The following is a 23,576-nucleotide window of genomic DNA, read 5'->3' on the forward strand; positions in this document are numbered from 1 at the left end:
GATTCTGCTCAACCATGAAAGTTTTGAAAAGGAGAATCATTTGGACAGGCTGTCAGAGTCTTCTTGTTTTCCATTGTGTGCAGACTTTCTTCTCATTGGTTGGTGGTGAAGGAACAGGGACATATTCCAAGAATCTTGTGCTCAGCTTGAAGTCACCATCCTCTACCTGGGTGGGGGCCTTAGTTCCCCCGCAGAAGAACTCAAAGGTATTGTTATGTATATTCCTTGAGGAGGAACCAGGACCCTGCTTTATCTCTGCAGTATTGTTTCTAGACTGCTTCTCCTTTGTTTCTACATTCCCTCCCTTCCCTGATTAGCAACTGTTTGAATCTGCTCTTTGGAACTCAGGAAGCTGAATAAGGCCTATTTCCTACAAACAAGAAACAAGAAACGGGGACATAGAAAGGCTTTGTACCAAACAGGGTCCTGCTTACTTTCATATATATATGTTTATGTCCTCTTTTAAATTTTCATTAAGTACTTATTGAATAAAAGTAATTCTTAAGTTTCATTGGGTACTTTCTGAAGCTATAGTAAAACTAGGTTAAAATGATAAAATGAGGAACACAGAGGACCCTGTATATATATGTTTTCCCACTGATATGAATATATTATTTAAACTCAAAATAAATTTATGAAGACTCATCAGATTTAAACCCAGATTAAAACTAAGTAATTTGAGGGTAACCCTTTTTCTCTTCTCATCGTAAAAAAAATATTTTCCCTTTATACAAATATTTATCATGTTTTGCTAGTATTTTGTCCCACTTTTAAAGTGGGATTGGGTAAAAAAAATAAAGCCCTTGTTCTAGGTAGTGCTCCAGGGTCTTGGTCACTTGATCCATGGAACCAAGGGAGCAGAAAAGTGCCAGATTAGAAGTGCACAAAGAATTTGTTGTAGGAAAAAAAGTGGGGCATGAGAGGATGGTCATGTCCTAGGTCTCAGACGAGTCCCTGGGACAGCTGCCACGTGTGGGCTCTTGGCTTCGCACAGGAAAGCATTCAAGAACGAGCCATAGTAAAGTGAAAGAAGGTTTATTCAGGGAGATACACATTCCATAGACAAGAGTGCGGACCATCTCAGAAGGCAAGAGTTGCCAGGGTACAGAGTTGTCAGTTTTTACAGGGGTGGGTAATTTCATAGGCTAATGAGTGGGATGATTATTCCAACTATTTTGGGGAAGGGGTGTGGATTTCTAGGAATTGGGCCACTGCCCACTTTTTGACCTTTTATGGTCAGGCTTGGAACTGTCATGGTGCCTGTGGGTGTGTCATTTAGCATGCTGATGTGTTACAATGAGTGTATAATGAGGCTCAAGGTTTAGGGGAAGTCAACTTGTCTGCCATCTTGGACCTAGTTGGTTCTAACCAGTTTATGTTGTATCCTCAATGGCTATGTTATTCTTTTAAAGGTTGTGCCCTGCCCCCTTTCTGTCTCAAATTCATGTCAAAGGAACTAATTGCAAGGGGACTCCAGCTACTCTAGGTACACAGGAAAGGGACTAGCTCTTGCACTTCTATTTCAGTTTTAACAGTGGTAAGCTAAGCCAGGGAGAGCATTAAAGAGGCCATGGAGTTTTCTCTTTGAAATTTTGATACTTCCTTCTATATTTAAATGTGGCATAAAGCATAAAATAGTCAAAGCTCAAAGTGGGAAGGAGGACTACTGAGCCCATGATAGTCCCCGTTTCTTGTATCAAGAATCAGCCCCTTTTTCTCCCATCAAGAAAAAAAGAACTGAATTATATTTTTGTAGTAAAAAAAATAGAGATGTAAATTAAAAAAAAAAAAAATTATAGTGCTTCTTATCTTTGATATGCTAATGGGAAAAATTGCTTAGTAATTTAAAACATATTAGTAACAGAATAAAAAAATGTAAACCTTTTATATTAGGGAAAAAATAAATTGGCTATCATCTAATACGCAAATATTTAAATGCACTGATAAGTGATAATTTCTCAAAAAAGCATCCAAATAGATTGAGTTGCATACATACAATTTAGATAGCAGTTATAAAATCTACCATGCACCTGATACTTAATTTTACTATTTCTACAATAAACTATTTATTTATGATGCTGTGGGAGACAACAACTCTTCCTTTCCTTTATCTGTCTAAGCTCTTGACTAGAATCCCTATAACAGACACATTAAAGAGCAAAAAGCATACAAATATACTTAATCTAAGTTTTTCATGACACAGGGGCCTTCATGAGGAAGTGAAGACACAAAGAAACAGTTAAAACCGAGTGCTTTTATGCTAGGTCTGATGAAGAGTGGACAGTTGTGGAAAGATATGATAGGACAAAGAGTATGAGGTGAGTGTAGTAAAACGGCGGAACTGTAGCAAGTCTTGTTTGTTCAGATTCTCTCTGTGTCTCTTGTCTTCAGAGATGAAGAAGATGCTCTTTTCCCCCAGGTAAAGGAAGGGCACCTCTCACAGGAGGGTTTTATGACCTGCTTCAAGGGAAGGTCAGAAAGTCCTTCCTGCACATGCCACTTCTCAGATTCTTCAACTTGAAATATTTAATGTGCCGTTGTGCCATCTTTGGGGAGTAGTGTGTCCTGAACCCCTTCAATGCCAAACCAAACATGATTTTTAAGTATGTTTTCCAACATGCTCTCAATGATTTTACGTCATTTGTTCAGGTCAACAGATATGTATTCAGCCTTCCTAACCAGAGTGTTGTGCCAGACCCTGTAAAACAGCGGTCCCCAGCCTTTTTGGCACCTGGGACCGGGGGTGGGGGGAGGGGGGATGGTTTGGGGATGATTCAAGTGCATTGCATTTACTGTGCACTTTATTTCTATTATTATTACATTGTAATATATAATGAAATAATTCTACAACTCACCATAATGCAGAATCAGTGGGAACCCTGAGCTTGTTTTCCTGTAACTAGATGGTCCCATCTGGGGGTGACAGGAGACAGTGACACCGACGTATGTTGCTTATATCCAGTCTACTCTGTAATCTCGTTTCGGTTGCCGTCACTGCAGAAAACCCTGCTTCACAAAGATAGGATGTTGGAAATGCAAGCAGGCTTTTCAGTGCTTTTGTGGCAATCTCAGGATATTCCACCTTGATTTTCATCCAGAACGTATGGAGATCTGAAGTTGTCTCAGACATACTTTTAAGGCCACTGTCATTTGAGATCTCAAGCAGTTGATCCTCTTCTAGCGCGGACAAAGTCGATTCACCTGGCTTATTCACAAATGGGTCGCGGATCCATTCGTTCCCAGTTTGGGGGTCTTTTGTGGATGGGAAGTAACACTCAAACTCTTTTGAAAGCTGAGGTAGGTGATCCTGCACCAACTGGGAGAAAGAAGGCCCTGGCTCAGTCTCTTTCAAAATCTCTGCTAATGTCTGAAATATGTCAAAAATCCCAATGTTCACTCGTCACCCCCATAATTCCGGTTTGGCTTTGAATGTAGCCACTTTCTCTATCGATTTGAATACAGTTGTTGTTCTTCCCGGAAGTGACAAATTGAATTCGTTGAGCAGGTTGAATATGTCACACAAGGAAGCAAGTTTTGCGACCCATTCTCTGTCACTGAAATGTGCTGCCAGTGGTGACTGTTTTCTAAAAGAAATCTCTGGAGCGGCTCTTGTAACTCAAAAACTCTGGCCAGTGATTCCCCTTTAGAAAGCCATCTCACTTCTGTGTATAAGAGAAGAGGTGTGTGCTCTGCGTCCATCTCCTCATGGAGCTGCGCAGATGTGAGTTAAGGGCATGTACTTTAATGTGGTTGATAATTTTAATCACATCCTGCAAAACGTTGTTAAGTTCAGGTGACATTTTTTGGCTAGCCAGCATTTCTCTATGGATGACACAGTGTGTAGACTCACATTCAGAAACAACCTCTTTGACCCGAGTAGTGAAACCACAAAGCCATCCAGTCACGGCAGCCGCTGCGTCTGTGCATACACCGACACAAAATGACCAATTCAGTTTTCCTGGTATGAAATCATTCAAAGACTTGAATAGTTCTGCAGCTGTGGTGTTGGTTGTCAGCAAAAGTGCACATAACACATCCTCACGCACATCCTCCTGAAAAATATATCGCACAAAACCCAGCATTGTTGCCTTGTTGTCAACGTCGGTAGACTCGTCAACCTGGATTAATTCTCTCTAACAGTTATGCCTCAGTATCCTCTGCTGTTTCATCAATTCGTCTAGTTACGCTGCTAGCCGAAAGAGGAACACGTGCCACCTTTTGAACTGCAGCCTCTCCTAAAAGTTCATGACAAATGTCCTTAGCAGCAGGCAGGATCAACTCTTCACTGATAATAAAGGGCTTCTTAGCTTTAGCAATGTGGTTAGCTGCTAAGAATAATGCTCTCAGTGCAGAGACATTTGATGAAGTGGTGGCCTTGAATAATTGCTTCTGTTCTTCGTGTTCACATATTTTTCTTTTGAAAAACTCCAAAGGCTTGTCTTTTAATGCAGGGTGCTTGGTCTCCATGTGGCGAAGCAGTTTTGAAGGTTTCATGGCTTTGTTGGATAGCCGGTCAGCACGCATTAAACAAAGCGGGCTTGGAGAATGTGAATCACTTGTTGCAATGAACCCGTAATTTAAGTAGGACTCTTGGCATTTTGTTTTAAATGCAGCTTTCTTTTTGTTGGCAGTATTAGAGTCTCCTGCTGTCTCATCCTTGGGTCTTTCCCCCTTCCCAAAGAAGCTCACCAGCGACATTTGTGTTTTACTCATTTTGGCTAGGGTTAGCTTGTGGGCTTACCAAAACTGTGACTGAGACAAGTGCGCAGTGTGGGAAAGGAAGTGGTAAATAAAATAATGGGCGGGCCACGTGCAGACTAAAGTAAGTGTTGGATTCTGACTTAAAGCCTGCCACCAGATGCAGCTGTGCAATTGAAGTACGTCAACTCACTTGCCACTATAAAGCCTGCCACCAGATGCAGCTTGTCCCTTGCCACTCACTGATAGGGTTTTGATATGAGTCTGCAAGCAATTGATTTATTTTGGTCTCTGTGCAGTCAGACCTCTCTGCTGATGATCATCTGTATTTGCAGCCATCCCCAGCGCTAGCATCACCGCCTCAGCTCCACCTCAGATCGTCAGGCATTAGATTCTCATAAGGAGTGCGCAACCTAGATCCCTCACGTGTGCAGTTCACAGTAGGGTTCACACTCCTATGAGAATCTAATGCCACCACTGATCTGACAGGAGGCGGAGCTCAGGTGGTAATGTGAGCAATGGGGAGCGGCTCTAAATACGGATGAAGCTTCGCTCACTGGCCTGCCGCTCACCTCCTGCTGTGCGGCCCGGTTCCTAACAGGCCACCGACCGGTAGCAGTCCATGGCCCGGGGGTTGGCGACCCCTGCTGTAAAGGATGCTAAAGTGAGGAAGATGCAGTGTGTTGAATAAGAAAATAATACAACAGTACTATAATCAGATGGCTAAGGTAGTGAACTGAGAGAAGTTCTCATGTCTCATGGTGATGGTTAGGCAGGATAAACTGTTTGGAGGGAGAAGCAGCTTACTGACATTTGTGACTATGATATCTGAATTTTCCCCCTTTCACCATGATCTTTTAGCACCATTCTACTGGCTCCCTTCAGTCCCTTTTCTCTTAAATCCTTTCTTGTCTCCTCTATTAGAACAACTTGTGCCTCCTTATAAGCTATCTGTATAACCAAAGCTTAGTCATCATTAAGTCAAAGATCCACTATTCAATTTTTTGAGTAACATTTTCAGACACCAACACTTCCTCCCAAGTAGTAGACTGTATCTTTCTTTTGTGCTTTTCCTCTGTACCTCTCAAAACAAGCTCAATTATAGTACCTATGCCAGTGCATTGGAGTAATTCCCTATGTTTCTTCATTAGACTATTATTGATCTGATGGTTGGTATGATGTCTTATTTATCTCAGCATTGGTTGTGCATAATGCATTGTCTACAGTGCCTAATTAATAATAGACTTTCAGTAAATCTCACTGAATAGGAAGGATAACTAGAAAATGACATTCAGGTTTTTCAGGATGTTGGAGAAATAGAAAAAAAAAAAAAACAAGAACAAAAACAAAAAACCTCAAGCTACTTCAGTAAAAGTGAGTTTATTTTATAAATAAAACAGGGAATTAAGGAGGAAAATAATAGCCTCAGAAGCAAAATAAGCAGAACCAGTGGTGTGCTGGTAAATGGTTAATAATCAGCCCTTTAAGGAGAAACGGATTTGTAGCATCTGCCAGTTTCTATGGTGCCCTTGCTCCACCATGGCCAATTTCAAGCTACCAGGTCAAGTCTCTGAAGTTGGAGTTGGGAAAAGGTGAGCACAGTCAGCTCTTGCAAACTCGTGTAAGGCAACTCCAGCAAAGAACTCGTGGCGAACTGGAAAGTCATCATCCTCTAGTAGTCACTGTGGTTCTCATGGTCCGGTATGCAACGGTCACCACATTAGTCGACCAAACTCTTTTCTCCTTTTCTGTGCTGCTTTTCTTTATCTGCTTTTTCTCCTCCACTATTGCCTAATTTCTCTCAATTTTCCTTTGTTTCTAGCCGGTAACTTCTGTTTAGGATTGGCTTCTGTTGTCACATAATTCCCATCATGTCATGACTTCTGTTCACTGATGTTTATATGTTTCTTTCATACCTAATATCTATTTGTCATACGTACATTTGGGATGGCTGATATTCAAACAGTTGAGAGACATTTTTATTGATTTGGCAAGTTACTGTCTAGTATAAAATGCCAAAGTTAGTGCCCTCATTAATATTCTCTCCTATGTTTCTGCCAAGGTCAGCTTGAGGGCCAAGCTGCACCTACCCCTGGCATCACAGAATCACCTGATATGATAAAACGAAACTTTTTAAATGAAGAACTTCTCAGAAACGGCTATAGGAATGGCAAGTTCTCTGATGTTTTACTCTGTACAGATAGCCTTTCTATGAGAGGGGAACATAAGGTAGACTGTATATTTTTCAAGGACAGAGAAGAGCAGGTGCCAGAATTCATAAATTTCTATGATTCTAGTGTTTTCGTATGTATAAAATACTGGTGATATAATCTGATTGCACAGAATAATTAGAATTTTCCTGTAAGCTTGATCTCATGGTCACAAATTGTGACCGCTTTTTCCTAAACGTCCAGATACTACCTTTAAATGAAAGGCAAGCAGAAAACCTGAATTCATAGATTTCTGAAACATCTTGGAAGAGTGGAACTATGAGCCATACATAAGCATTTTTTAAAATTAATTAATTAAACTTTTTATTTTATATTGTAGTATAGTTGATTAACAATGTGTTAGTTTCAGGTGTGTACAGCAAAGTGATTCAGTTATACATGTATCTATTCTTTTTCAAATTCTTTTCCATTGAGGTTGTTACATAATATTGAGCAGAGTTCCCTGTGCTATACAGTAAGTCCGTGTTGGCTGTCCATTTTAAATATAGCAGTGTGTACATGTCAGCATTTCTAAACATCTATATATCTTATATAAATATGTGTATATTCTAATTGTGTATGTATATATATACACAAATAATTAAATGTGTATATACATATAAATGAATTAAATGTGTATATATATATGTATATATCTATTCAGAAATAGAAAACCTACATCTTTACACACAAAACAGATTTAATTCTTTTCAACATTCTCCTCACCACCACCACACATACACCACAAGTGTATATTAGTAAAAAAGCAATGATGACTAGATGAAGAACAACTTTATAGATTTCACAAAATTTACAAAATATAAGAAGTTTGAGTTAAAGAAAGGTACACTTAAATGGTTAAAATAGCTGTATTGAACTACTTGTCATAAAATGAATTTTTAAGTTATGTTTTAATATTATAAAAGATCACAGACAAAGTATAAATATTTTACTAAGAAACTTTATAAATATGCATTTGTTTAGTTTTATGTACCAAGTTAAAGTAGTCCTTTGCATGGAAGCAACCTAAATGTCCATCAACAGGAGAATGGATAAAGAAGATGTGGTACATATATACAATGGAATATTACTGAGCCATAATAAGGAACCAAATTGTGTCATTTGCAGAGACGTGGATGGATCTAGAGACTGTCATACAGAGTGAAGTAAGTCAGAAAGAGAAAAACAAATATCATATAATATCGCTTGTATGTGGAATCTAGAAAAATGGTACAGATAAACTTATTTGCAAAGCAGAAATAGAGACACCGTTGTAGGGAACAAAAGCATGGATACCAAAGGGGGAAGGGAGGGGTGGGATGAATTGGGAGATTGGGATTGACATATTTACACTACTATATATAAAATAGATAACTATGAGAACCTACTGTATAGCACAGGGAACTCTGCTCAATGCTCTGTGGTGACCTAAATGGGAAGGAAGTCCAAAAAAAGAGGGGCTATGTGTATATGTATAGATGATTCACTTTGCTGTACAGCAGAAACTAACACAACATTGTAAAGCAACTATACTCCAATAAAAATTAATAATTAAAAAAAGAATAGCACATGAAGTTCAAAATCAGAAAAAATTGAATAAAAAATAAATAAAAAATAAAGTAGTCCTTTAAGTAATAATTATTGGCTATTTAGAATAAGACACACAAGATATATAATGAATAAATGAGTAAATGAAGTAATACATGCCATTTTGGGTTGAAAGTGTCTATAATTTTAACCAGTAAATTATTTTAAAAATACACTCAAGTTAAGATGTTACATTCACTTACAATATGAATGCTGACTGTATATAATTTCACTCTTTTTTTCACATTTGAATTAATGCTACTGTTAATAAGATTTTACCGTTAACATCTAGTAGGGGCAGATATGAGATAGGAGATCATTTATATTTTCCTATCATATAAAATGTACACTCTTCTTCAGTAATTTGAATTTTTATCTTGTCATTTTGGGTCTTTTACAACATTTAGTATCATAGTTAATAAAAGTAATAGATTGTCTATTACTATTTGAAAAATGGCAAAAAGTAAACAATAATACTATTTCTAATTCATTTAATACAATGAACAAGTATTTTGTCTGATTTACTGTTAACAAATTATTGATAATAGCCAACTAGTAAAAAACTAGAATATAAAAAGAACTAATCTGGGAAGCTGTTCAGCTGCCTTTGAGAAGCTTAAAGACCACCACTTGGGGCTTCCCTGGTGGCGCAGTGGTTGAGAATCTGCCTGCTAATGCAGGGGACACGGGTTCGAGCCCTGGTCTGGGAAGATCCCACATGCCGCGGAGCAACTGGGCCCGTGAGCCACAACTACTGAGCCTGCACGTCTGGAGCCTGTGCTCCGCAACGAGAGAGGCCGCGACGCTGAAAGGCCCGCGCACCGCGATGAAGAGTGGCCCCCTCTTGCCGCAACTAGAGAAAGCCCTAGCACAGAAACAAAGACCCAACATAGCAATCAATCAATCAATAAAAAATAAATCTTTAAAAGACCACCACTTGGTCTTTAAGTATAGACAGCATCACTGATAAACCTGCATGTATGGAACACACCAAAAATACTGGTTATTTTTTCTTAGGTATCTTATGCCTACAGAGATATCACTTGTCACCTAATGACGGCAGTGCATGAGGTGTGGGCTGCATGGAGTGTAATGACAGGCCTCATTTAAACAGAAAGCAAAGCAGAGTATCAAGGCCATAATATTTTCTCTGTAAGAAGTGTTTATTAAAATAAAAGTGTAAAATTTTTAAAGTATTAATTATAATAATAACGTATAAAACTTAACCAATTAAGCTGTTTAACAGAACAATGAAGAAAATTAATTTATGCCATGTTTGGAAACTATTTTTCTCAACAAGGGAATTAGTTGAAAATCCCTAGCCCATGATTTCCTAAAAAGTCACTTGTAACTTGGATATTAGTAGCAATTCAGGCTCTCTTTTCTGCTGGCCTATGTCACTTCCAAATACTTTAATGATGACATTGTATTGTTAACCAATAAGAATTTGTCATTGCCTACTAAACTGACCAACCATTTTGTAAATACAAAATAATTTTCTTTATTCTATGAAGTATCTCATTGTTTCATTCTCCTTTGGTGGCCTATACTTCTTTCTTTTCTCAAATGAAATGTAGAGGAAGAAATCATGGCAACCCATTGTGTCTGCAACAATCTCTGTAAAATACTTCTGTCCAAGGTTCTTTCCAATCAGGAACACAATTCTTAGCAAACGGGTCACTAACTCACTTAATTAACTCTCTCCTATGTTCTCAGAGGTGTTTCTACATCAAGCTTGAATTGGCTTATTATTTGACAAACTGTACAAGGACTTTCGGAAACCTGTTTTTAACAAAAATGGGTTCTTAAATAGCCTTTGGTCTCCTTAAAGGATTCTGAATAACTGCATAAAATCCTAATACACTTATTAGCAGTGCATCCGTATGCAGATATTAAACAGAGTGAGAGATAAATTTCTTTCCTGACTCCCGAAGGGGCATCCTAATATTGTGTTTCTTTAAACATTTCTTGACCTATGAACACTTAATATACAGATATTTTACCCAAGGATCACTCCAGAACTTTGACAATTAAGAAATACACCTGAAGACTTGTTTAGGATTCTCTGTACTCTTCTTTGTTAGAATCTGGGATTCAGAGGTTTAAAGGAGAGCCTTCCCCTCTTTCCATTTTTCTTACTCAGACAACTTTTAAAAAAATATTTATTCTTTTCCAGTTACTCCACTGTAGTAAGGATTGCAAAGTCAATTGAGCCATGGTTTCTTTCCTCTAAGAAATTGCATTCTAGTGAGGAGTGGGGCAAGAAACAAACAAACTACAATTATAGGCTAGATTGTTAAGGGTTAAAATAGATTTTTAAGTAAACACATCTAATTTTGACCAAGAGATTCCATATTTCCCAGAAAGCTAATATTTGAGCTGAATTTTTAATAATAAGTCAGATTGTGCTAGAATAGGGAAAGGCCATTCTGAGCAGAAGGGAAGATGGTGGAAGCATGGAGGTAAGTACAGTCTGTGTGAAGTCGTACAAGTAGTTCATGACTGTTAGCTGTATGGGTTCCTATAATGGGAGGCGGTTGAAGCCAAAAGAGTAGGCAGGATCACTGAAAACATTGGAGGAAGAAAAGGGGATGCATATATTACATTTTCATAAACTTACCTAGACAGAAACTTCTAGAACATAAATTGTTTGAAATTTGGAGACTTGCAATATGCCAAAAATCTAAACAAGAAACTCATCAATCTTAATTAAACAGCCTACCCATGTGTGAACATAGCAGGTAAGTCTTTCTAATGCAGATGGATACTCTCTTTATGAAAATATAGTTGACTCTTGAGCAACTCAGGGGTTAATCCAAGTATAATTTATAGTCGGCCCTCCACATCTGTGGAGTCAACCAACCTTGCAGACTGTGTAGTACTGTATTATTACTATTGAAAAATATCACCTTATAAGTGGACCTGTACAGTTCAAACTCATGTTGTTCAAGGGGCAGTTGAACACACAGTTTCCCCAATTCATGTAAAATGTTCTTTATGCAAAAGTTTTATTTATAAATCAGATTTTCAGGATTGTGTATATTAAGCAACGCCAGGTACAACTAAGTAGAAGTAAAATATCTTAACACTTAAACAGAAATTAATTGATTTTATTTGTATATATTACCTATTTGTAATAAATTGTATACAAATAATTTGAAGTAAATCATAATCAAAAGGACCTTGTCCTTATGTGACAAATGCCATCTGGTATTAAAATTAAACGTTATACACATACGTACACATTAATGGAGTTTAGTTTTTTTTTTCTGGAGTCTTTCTCTGTGTTCACAAATTCTGACAGTAACTCATATTTATCTCTCCATTGATACAGAAGTAGAGACAGTTAAAGATATAAAACATTTATGGACCCTTAAGGACCCTTAAATTTTGTGCACTAGAGCTCATATGAGATGTGTTCTATCTATACTCTGTGGTTTAGGAGATCCAGAGCAATTCATCACTACTTTCACACTCAGTTCAACTTAAGATGAATTACCTGTTGAATGTGATTGTACTACAGAGCAAGTTGAATGCTGTTTATCTGACTAGAGAATGGTACCCAGCTACCTCACAGATGCTCTGTGCATCATTCAAATTTCAAAAAATGTGTATGATAGTCATTATATTAACATTCGCGATATTTGCCCGGCGGAGCCTTCTGGAGTGATCCCATAAGAAGACATTTAAAGAAATGTGCAGTGTAACAGATGCATTGTTCTGCTTTTCTGTGTTCCTACAGTTTTTTTTTGTTTTGTTTTTTTAAGGTATAGTAAACTAATCTGAAAATAATTTAGCAATAGTGCAACTCTTCACAATTCTAAAAGAGGCAAAATGCAAAATATAGAACATTTTGTTGTAGAGTGAAGGCATCATAACATGATTGTATTTGAACTTTGGATTTGCCATTTCTTTGATGATTGAAATAATATTATAGGTTTAAACGGTTAGTTCTTCTGCTTTGAAAATTATCTGTGATCTTTTTTCTCTCTAGAAATCAGCTGAGTTCGTTTGCTGATGCTAAACTAAACCAAATGGTTGTCCTAACGGTGAAATCAAAAGGCTACTTTTTTGTGAATATCTTTGTGTGTGTTATTAAGTAGATTGCTGAGAAAAATATAATTTTTACAAAGTTACACATTAGATCATTCATATCTAGGCTGCCTTTCTTGGTCATTCTAACTTACTCTCTCTTACTTGGACCACTTGCCCTTGGGAAGATTCCGTGTTATGAGGCAGCCCTATAGACACACTCATGTTAGTGAGCTTGGAAGAGGGTGCTTTAGCTCGAGTTGATCTGTATTCGAGAAGACTGCAGCCCTGGCTTATATCTTGATTACAACCTCGAGAGACCTTAAGCCCAACACCCAGCTAAACCACACCCAGATTCCTAACTCACAGAAACTGAATGAGATAATAAATATTTGTTCTATTTAATTTGTTACACACCTACAGATGATTAATACCACACTCAATATATGTTTGGTACTAAATATGTGAGTGGAAGGTCAAAAACTTGCAATCACAAAAGGAAAAATTAGGGCATATAAGGATTACCATTTTTAGACTGGGTCATATGTCATTTAGATTAATATTTCAGTAACATATATATCAAAGAATGAGTTATTAAACAAGATTTTCAGTATATTAATGTTATCCTCAAATGTTAGGAAAAAAGCCCAAAGCAAATTATCTTCCTTGTATTATCTATTATTTATTTGTTATCCTTTGGTGTATACAGAGGTTACCACCTACTGTACCAATCACTGTCTTCCTTTTTCTTCCTCTCATTTTCTCTTCTTCCACTGACCCCCTTATCCAAATCTCTCCCTGACACTTTCTGTCTTCCTGTTACTCAATTGCTTCATTCTTGCCTTCTTTCTCATGAGCTGCTTTTTCTCTTTCACACATGTACACACTCACAAAAGCACAACCACATGCAAATGACGAAGAAACTGAGTTACTGACAAAGTCAAACTTTGGGAGTCAAATAAAATTTCTTGCTCAATAGTTTACTAAAAGTCTGAATGGAACAAGTCATTTGAACAATAATGCAAATGAAATCTGTCACTTAAGTTAGGAAAACAGTAGTTTTGATGTTTTTCATTCGTTTCAAAGGAAAAAAAAGTACTAGAGGCAAGAGATATTTTAAAAATTTATTTAGAACCTAATGATTATCCAGCACGTACAGAATATTGTTCTTTTGTGGGACTGCTTTTGCTGTCATAAATATAGCTATGGACTTTTTAATGCATTATTTGTTATTTAGCCTTTTATATAGCTATAATTTTAAAGTGCTTACATGCTGCTAATATTTACATAAATTTTCCTAATTATCACCTGTTGGTTTTTGTCTTAATCAGCTCAGGCTGCTGTAACTAAATACCATAGACTGGGTGGCTTAAACAACAGATACTTATTCTCACAGTTCTGGAGGCTGGGAAGGCCAAGATCAAGGTGCCAGCAAATTTGATTCCTGCAAAGGGCCCCTTCCTGGCATGCAGGTAGCCTCCTTATTCTGTCCTCATATGACAGACAGAGAAAGAGAGAGAAAACTCTAGTCTCTCTGCCTCTTTTTAGGAGGACACTAATTCCATTATGAGGCCCCACCCTCACGACCTCATCTAACTTACTTCGGTGGTTAGACTTCAGCATATGAATTGGCGGGACAGTCATTCAGTCCATAATAGTCTTATCTTTAGAATAAAATCTCTTTATTAGAAAAAAAAAATTTCATATTTTATTTCTAATGGTATTTTTGTTTATTTATAAAACATGTTATTCTAAAGCTATTTAATTTATTAAATTTATCACCCAAATATTCAAAGAAATAAAAATATATTTTACATTATTTGTTATACATAATGCTATTTTTTTTACTAGTGATTTGATAATCATCTGTTTTTCTTTAAATAACATTATTGAATAACCAAATTTTTTATGAAGAAATGGATGTCTTAAAGGAAAATATATTTTCATTGACCCATTTATACCATCTTACAATTTTATACTTGAATTGGTAGAAATCAAAATCTATTCTTTGTACATCCTACTCTTTCTTTTCCTCCCAACTAGAGAGAGAAAGTGCTAAAGCCCTTTTACCAGATAAAGTGATTGTATTTAGAAAATGTCAGGTGCTAAGAAGCAAAGAAATGGAACAAAAGTGACATTTTTGTAAACTAAGAAGCAAAGAAATGGAACAAAAGTGACATTTTTGTAAAAAGTGAGGTAGTATTTTGAATGTAAACAACTTCCAAATATGTTATGTTGGGCCATAGCTCATGAGGTGGTTCGGTTAATTTAAGGGTTTTCAATTTTGTGCCAATTTCATAGGTTCCAGTACTGGAATGGGAATTTGGATTTCACTTGGCACCCCAGCAGATAATACTTGCTTTTCTTTTTACACACAGCTTTGTGTGATGTATCCTCTGGTTTCCTATTACTATTTCTACATTGCTGTGACTTAAATTGGTGTCATGGAGTGATTCTTAAGCATCATTACCGCTGGCAATTGGAAGGAGCTAAAACATATAATCAGTATAAATTTTGACTAGATAGTCCCCTGAGTTTTCAACTTTGTTTAAATCCCAGGTACTGTAAGACTAAGGCAAGAAATTACACAATTCTACTCATAAATTTTAGTTCTACAGTGACTTTTCACTCTGAGAACATTTAGCTTCAAAGCAAAAATGCTACTAATGTGGTGTAATTTAAAAAATAAAAAAGAAAATTTATGTAACAATTTTGAATTCTAAATACATTCCATTATTTCTTAAAGATTTTCTTAGCATTGTTATTCAAAATATTATTTTAGGGGGGCAGTGAAGATTATCATTAGAGTTTTGTTTTTGAATCAGTATATTAGTTAATTAAGTTTCAGTGGTTTCATAAAAATGTTGAGAGAAAACATGGCAAACTTTATATCAATTACTTTTCACTATCAAAATTAAGACCAGTTTTTGATAGGTGATGGGTGAAAGACTTACCAAATACATATTTATTATTTATTGATGACTGCTTTGTATATGCTAATAGGCAAAAATTTCTCACAGAAAATGTCAGGTATAACTCACACTCACTACTGGAACAAAATGCAGATATTTCAGTGTCATGTGAAAAACTGACTAGGAATTACAACTCTTTAATGGCAGATCAATCAATCACCAGACTGTTTTCATACTTGAAAATATTTTCATGCTTACGCTTAAGTTATTGTAGTTTTCCAACATTTTGAGTTGTGGTGTAGCAGATAAAATGAAGCCTCAAATCATTCTCTAATCTCAAGAACATCCTGGCAGAATTACTGTGACTTGTCTGTTAAATTGATTTCCTCTTAAAGAAAAGTAGGCTTTTCTTATTGTGTTAAAAAATGATTTTATCTAGTAAGTGTCTTTCCTTGTGAAGACCTTTCTTTTTATCACACAAAAGGAAAAATGTTATTTTTCCTCCCAAGTTTTTATATCCTCTTTTACTCACTAATCAATAATCTGTACTACAAACAAAATGAAATATAACCCAAAAAGAGTAATTTTTTGAAATGACTACAAAATAGGCAAACATTTTTAATAGTACCAATTGCCTTTATTTTAATTTTAAGCATATGCATAGCTGAATTTTATGATGCTTTCTGCCTTTAGTAAAAGTAATTGATGGTGGACTTGTATGCTGAATCACTGTGTTGTAAGATAGGAAATCAGAATATTTACAATGTAATTTTGAAACCTACTAATAAACCTTAGGCAAGCAACTTTCCTTAGGACACTAAAAATACTTGTGGGGTTTGGAACTGGGGTACCTTGTTGTGTCTCTTACTGTTAGTGATGACAGTTAGGTTTGTTTGTTGTTGTTTTAATAAAATTACTCAGGAATAGGACATGGTTAAAAGCTATTCCTAATATTTTTAAAGTTAGATTTTATTCAACCTAGGTGATATCTATATTGAATGGAAAAACAGTTGCTGGTATTTTCTGCGTTTGTTATTTAATGATAGCTTCTTGAACTGTTATGCTTTGTAATTAGAACATTTCCAGTGAAAACAAAATACATTAGAGGAGAAGCCAGAAATTGCAGTTCTCCACCTGAAATTACACTAGCATTATTTCTGTAATAGCAGAAGAGAAATTAGAATGTCTTGAGTATATAGCTCACGTAATTAAAGGAATAATTCTAAATATTGAGAGAATGTACTCTTAAAGGTAAATGTTAGGGACTTCTCTGGTGGTCCAGTGGTTAAGACTCTGTGCTTCCAATGCAGGGGGCCCGGGTTCAATCCCTGGTCAGGGAACTAGATCCCACATGCCGCAACTAAGAGCCCACATGCTGCAACTAAAGATCCTGCATGCCGCAACTAAGACCTGGCGCAGCCAAATAAATAAATAAATAAATAAAGATTTTTTTTTTTTTAAAAAAAGGTAAACATTAGATTGGATGGTCAGAAACTTCAACATGCTATCGATATATGTAAAAACATAATAACATTCATCTCTTGATCAGTGACATGAGGACTATGCTTCTTAAACACTACTTAACAAGATATGATAAAATAAAATTTGGTAAATTATGAAGGATATGGATGTCTTCAGAGTGAGAGAGTATAGGGGTATATAGTTTCCTCTTTATTTTCTAGTTAGTTCATGAGGTTTAACTTCTAATATTTATATGAGGCCAAAATCTTAAATATTAAATGATTCTAAGGTTAATTTTGACCTCAGGTAAAAAAAAGTATTAAGAACATTTTAAAAAGAAATATTTTTATTACTCAGAACTAACCAAAAGAGGCCAGTCAGTTCCAGTGGAGTACATTCATAATTTTTCATTTACCTCTAATCTGAAATAATGCTTTATATTTGGATTTGTTCCTTCACATTGTGACTTGAGTTTTCTATCTGATCAAAGTTATAGGTGTATTATTCCTTGGGGCGGTAATGGTTAAAAAACATCATTTGAAGTATTACTTTGTTAGAAGATCTGGTTACTAACATTTTCATGATAATGTATGAGTCATAGAAAAATTGCATTGAGATTTATTAGATGAACCTGAGATACTTAAATGTTTTGCCATAATTATGAATCTAATACCCTGTATGCCACAACAGTATTTTGAAGTACTATACTTTGCACTTTGCTTCACCAAAATAGCTGATCTGATATATTCCTTCTTGCTAAATGCTGTCATGTCCATCTTTTTAATACCCTCCTTGTTCATTATAAGTGCTGTTAGCCATACTGCCTAATGAAAGGTACCTCATATCAAGTCTGATTACTGCTCTAATGTTTTCCAGGCGTGCTTGGTGATGAACTTGGCATATGAAACAATTTTCTACAGTAATAAAACTAATTAAAGTAGGCAGTCATCCACATACCACTTTCTAATAAATTATAACAAGCTCATTAATCTCACCCACTCCTATCCAAAAAGTTCATTGATAGGCTTGTATGTAAGAATAAATTTCTGAGCCTTAAAAATGGATAACTAGGCTTTGTGGATTTAAGCTAAAAAAATCACAAATCGCTGATCAATGTTTTAAATGAAATGTATAGCTTCTAAACTCTGCCCAGATTACTTATTGACAAAATCATTTTCTATTTGAGTTCTCCTATAATGGATTTAACAAGGAAAAACGAGTCATTGTATGATAATAACTCTTCAGCACCTTGAAAACTAAAACTGAATGAACCCACTCCACATATCCTCCTGGAGATCGTATAAGAATGATGAATTGAGTACTTGAGATCAAGTGATAAAAACACAGCCTGTTTTCACTCCAGAGAGTGCTAAAGTATCTGCTCAATATGTCAAAACATAATAATAATTATTTTTTGTTAACTCTTTTCCAAAGATGCCTGATGAAACATCATAAGAATTATTATTCCATTCAGTTATAAATAGTTTGGCAATGTAGAACTATTGTTTTAGAGATAATTTTACTGTCAAAGAGATAAGGTTGTTAAATGTAGCACATGATGAGACAATTTCTGAACTACAAATGTTAATAGTAAGAAAAGATATTTGGTGGGGTTTATTCTATCTTCATTATAATTTAATGTTTTAAAAATGTAGCTCTTTCCATTCTTAAAACTCATTAGTGCTATGACCCACATATGGATTTCTCCCTTAAGAATTTAAACTAGAAATATGTAGATTTCAAAATTAATACAGAAGGATTGTAACAGGTTAACTGAAAATAGGCACATTTTAATGTATGGTATTAACATATTCAAAATTGTTATTTACATTCATGAATTTTTAGCTAATATTTCATAGTTCCTTAGAAAATAAGAGGTTAGATATTCTGTGCAGAGTATTTTCGTTTGTAAAACAGAATTTAAAAGTCTGACAGCTTTGGTAGGTAGAAGGTTAGTAAACCTGAGTAAAATGTCTCTCAATCTGGGATCAGCTATAACTCTGGGGGCCGGATGCTGTTTTATGTGAGGATGAGTTGGTTCTGTGCTGTGAACAGCAGATAGGGGACAAGCTTTTGGTACAGGTTCCTTTATTATCTAGCTGTATGGTCTTGAGAAAGTGATTTACCCAGCATGGAATTCAATATTTTCATGTGTAAAATGTGGGAGTTAGGCAAGAGCAGTGTACTCCAAACTGTTAAAAGTGTCACTGATAGTAAGTTTGGTGTTTTAAGTAAATTTTTACTATGACAATCAAAAATATTGTATGAAGTACAACAATTTCCCTTTTTTTTTTGGTTTTTAAGGCGTTTTATTCTAACAACACTGTTTTGATTTTGACTGATACACAATACAGGTTTAATAGAGGTGAGGCTAGGATCAGTGTGTTAAATACTTCATATTCTACTTACAAGAAAGGTTTAGATTTCTTTTTTTTTAATGTTTATTTATTTATTTTCTTATTACTCATCAATTTTATACACATCAGTGTATACATGTCAATCCCAATTGCCCAATTCATCCCACCACCAACCCCCCCCAGCCACTTCCCCCCTTGATGTCCATATGTTTGTTCTCTACTTCTGTGTCTATTTCTGCCCTGCAAACCGGTTCATCTGTGCCATTTTCTAGGTTCCACATATATTCGTTTATATTATACAATATATGTTTTACTCTTTCTGACTTACTTCACTCTGTATGACGGTCTCTAGATGCATTCACGTCTCTACAAATGACCCAATTTCGTTCCTTTTTATGGCTGAGTAATATTCTGTTGTATATATGTACCACAACTTCTTTATCCATTCATCTGTCGATGGGCATTTAGGTTGCTTCCATGTCCAGGCTATTGTAAATAGTGCTACAATGAACACTGGGGTGCATGTGTCTTTTTGAATTATGGTTTTCTCTGGGTATATGCCCAGTAGTGGGATTGCTGGGTCGTATGGTAGTTCTATTTTTAGTTTTTTTAGGAACCTCCATACTGTTCTCCATGGTGCCTGTATCAATTTACATTCCCACCAACAGTGCAAGAGGGTTCCCTCTTCTCCACACCCTCTCCAGCATTTGTTGTTTGTAGATTTTCTGATGATGCCCATTCTAACTGGTGTGAGGTAATACCTCATTGTAGTTTTGATTTGCATTTCGCTAATAATTAGTGATGTTGAGCAGCTTTTTGTGTGCTTCTTGGCCATCTGTATGTCTTCTTTGGAGAAATGTCTATTTAGGTCTTCTGCCCAGTTTTGGATTGGGTTGTTTGTTTTTTTAATATTGAGCTGCTTATATATTTTAGAGATTAATCCTTTGTCCGATGATTCATTTGCAAATATTTTCTCCCATTCTGAGGGTTGTCTTTTCGTCTTGTTTATGGTTTCCTTTGCTGTGCAAAAGCTTTTAAGTTTCATTAGGTCCCATTTGTTTATTTTTCTTTTTATTTCCATTACTCTAGGAGATGGATCAAAAAATATCTTGCTGTGATTTATGTCAAAGAGTGTTCTTCCTATGTTTTCCTCTAAGAGTTTTATAGTGCCTGGTCTTATATGTAGGTCTCTAATCCATTTTGAGTTTATTTTTGTATATGGTGTTAGGGAGTGTTCTAATTTCATTCTTTTACATGAAGCTGTCCAGTTTTCCCAGCACCACTTATTGAAGAGACTGTCTTTTCTCCATTGTATATCCTTGCCTCCTTTGTCATAGATTAGTTGACCATAGGTGCGTGGGTTTATCTCTGGGCTTTGTATTCTGTTCATTGATCTATATGTGTGTTTTTGTGCCAGTACCATATTGTCTTGATTACTGTAGCTTTGTAGTATAGTCTGAAGTCAGGGAGTATGTTTTCTCCAGCTCCATTTTTTTCCCTCAAGACTGCTTTGGCTATTCAGGGTCTTTTGTGTCTCCATACAAGTTTTAAGATTTTTTGTTCTAGTTCTGTAAAAAATGCCATTGATAATTTGATAGGGATTGCGTTGAATCTGTAGATTGCTTTGGGTAGTATGGTCATTTTGACAATATTGATTCTTCCAATCCAAGAACATGGTATATCTCTCCATCTGTTGGTATCATCTTTAATTTCTTTCATCAGTGTCTTATAGTTTTCTGCATACAGGTCTTTTGTCTCCCTAGGTAGGTTTATTCCTAGGTATTTTATTCTTTTTGTTGCAATGGTAAATGGGAGTGTTTCCTTAATTTGTCTTTCAGATTTTTCATCATTAATGTATAGGAATGCAAGAGATTTCTGTGCATTAATTTTGTATCCTGCAACTTTACCAAGTTTATTGATTAGCTCTGGTAGTTTTCTGGTGGCATCTTTAGGATTCTCTATGTATAGTATGATGTTTTCTGCAAACAGTGACAGCTTTACTTCTTCTTTTACCATTTGTATTCCTTTTATTTCTTTTTCTTCTCTGATTGCCGTGGCTAGTACTTCCAAAACTATGTTGAATAATAGTGGTGAGAGTGGACATCCTTGTCTTGTTCCTGATCTTAGAGGAAATGCTTTCAGTTTTTCACCATTGAGAATGATGTTTGCTGTGGGTTTGTCATATATGGCCTTTATTATGTTGAGGTAGGTTCCCTCTATGCCCACTTTCTGGAGAGTTTTTATCATAAATCAGTGTTGAATTTTGTCGAAAGATTTTTCTGCATCTATTGAGATGATCATATGGTTTTTCTTCTTCAATTTGTTAATATGGTATATCACATTGATTGATTTGCATATATTGAAGAATCCTTGCATCTCTGGGATAAATCCCACTTGATCATGGTGTATGATCCTTTTAATGTGTTGTTGGATTCTGTTTGCTAGTATTTTGTTGAGGATTTTTGCATCTATATTCATCAGTGATATTGGTCTGTAATTTTCTTTTTTTGTAGTATCTCTGTCTGGTATTGGTATCACGGTGATGGTGGCCTCATAGAATGAGTTTGGGAGTTTTCCTTCCTCTGCAATTTTTTGGAAGTGTTTGAGAAGGATGGGTGTTAGCTCTTCTGTGAATGTTTGATACAATACGCCTGTGAAGCCATCTGATCCTGGACTTTTGTTTGTTGGAAGATTTTAATCAGAGTTTCAATTTCATTAGTTGTGCTTGGTCTGTTCATATTTTCTGTTTCTTCATGGATCTGTCTTGGAAGGTTATACCTTTCTAAGAATTTGTCCATTTCTTCCAGGTTGTCCATTTTATTGGCATACAGTTGCTTGTTGTAGTCTCTTAGGATGCTTTGTATTTCTGCCGTGTCTGTTGTAACTTCTCCCTTTTCCTTTCTAATTTTATTGATTTGAGTCCTCTCCCTCTTTTTCTTGATGAGTCTGGCTAATGGTTTATCAATTTTGTTTATCTTCTCAAAGAACCAGCTTTTAGTTTTATTGATCTTTGTTATGTTTTCTTTGTTCCTATTTCATTTATTTCTGCTCTGATCTTTATGATTTCTTTCCTTCTGCTAACTTTGGGTTTTGTTTGTTCTTCTTTCTCTAGTTCCTTTAGGTGTAACGTGAGATTGTTTATTTGAGATTTTTCTTGTTTCTTGAGGTAGGCTTGTATAGCTATAAACTTCCCTCTTAGAACTGCTTTTGCTGCATCCCACAGGTTTTGGATCACCGTGTTTTCATTGTCATTTGTCTCTAGGTATTTTTTGATTTCTTCTTTGACTTCTTCAGTGAACTCTTGCTTATTTAGTAACGTATTGTTTAGCCTCCATGTGTTTGTTTTTTATGTATGTTTTCCCTATAATTCATTTCTAATCTCATAGCGTTTTGGTCAGAAAAGATGCATGATATGATTTCAATTTTCTTAAATTTACTGAGGCTTGATTTGTGACCCAAGATGTGATCTATCCTGGAGAATGTTCCATGCACACTTGAGAAGAAAGTGTAATCTGCTGTTTTTGGATGGAATGTCCTATAAATATCAATTAAATCTATCTGGTCTATTGTGTCATTTAAAGCTTGTGTTTCCTTATTAATTTTCTGTTTGGATGATCTGTCCATTGGTGTAAGTGAGGTGTTAAAGTCCCCCACTGTTATTGTGTTACTGTCGAATTCCTCTTTTAGAGCTGTTAGCAGTTGCCTTATTATTGAGGTGCTCCTATGTTGGGTGCATATATATTTATAATTGTTATATCTTCTTCTTGGATTGATCCCCTGATCATTACGTAGTGTCCTTCCTTGTCTCTTGTAACATTCTTTATTTTAAAGTCTATTTTATCTGATATGAGTACTGCTACTCCAGCTTTCTTTTGATTTCCATTTGCATGCAATATCTTTTTCCATCCCCTCACTTTCAGTCTGTATGTGTCCCTAGGTCTGAAGTGGGTCTCTTGTAGACAGCATATATATGGGTCTTGTTTTTGTATCCATTCAGCAAGCCTGTGTCTTTTGGTTGGATCATTTAATCCATTCACATTTAAGGTAATTATCGATATGTATGTTCCTACAACCATTTTCTTAATTGTTTTGGGTCTGTTTTTGTAGGTCCTTTTCTCCTCTTGTGTTTCCCACTTAGAGAAGTTCCTTTAGCATTTGTTGAAGAGCTGGTTTGGTGGTCCTTAACTCTCTTAGCTTTTGCTTGTCTGTAAAGCTTTTGATTTTTCCATCGAATCTGAATGAGATCCTTGTTGGGTAGAGTAATCTTGGTTGTAGGTTCTTCCCTTTCATCACTTTAAGTATATCATGTCACTCCCTTC

General features: G+C 35.8%; 1 protein-coding gene across 10 annotated transcripts in view; it reads left to right on the forward strand.

The window, feature by feature from the left end:
• CCSER1 (coiled-coil serine rich protein 1) overlaps window positions 1-23,576 on the forward strand; it is a 1,319,150-nt gene that overhangs the window by 564,479 nt on the left and 731,095 nt on the right. For 6 of the 10 annotated variants that reach the window (XM_082461688.1, XM_082461690.1, XM_082461687.1 and 3 more), the window contains exon 8: window positions 84-206. The exons of the other annotated variants lie outside the window; for them this stretch is intronic. In XM_082461688.1, coding sequence (XP_082317814.1) covers window positions 84-206 — 123 coding nt within the window. The remainder of the gene's footprint in view (window positions 1-83; window positions 207-23,576) is intronic. 10 annotated transcript variants of the gene reach the window in all.

The sequence above is a fragment of the Balaenoptera physalus genome (genome assembly GCF_965194825.1).
Source record: "Balaenoptera physalus genome assembly, chromosome: 5".
Taxonomy (NCBI): Eukaryota; Metazoa; Chordata; class Mammalia; order Artiodactyla; family Balaenopteridae; genus Balaenoptera; species Balaenoptera physalus.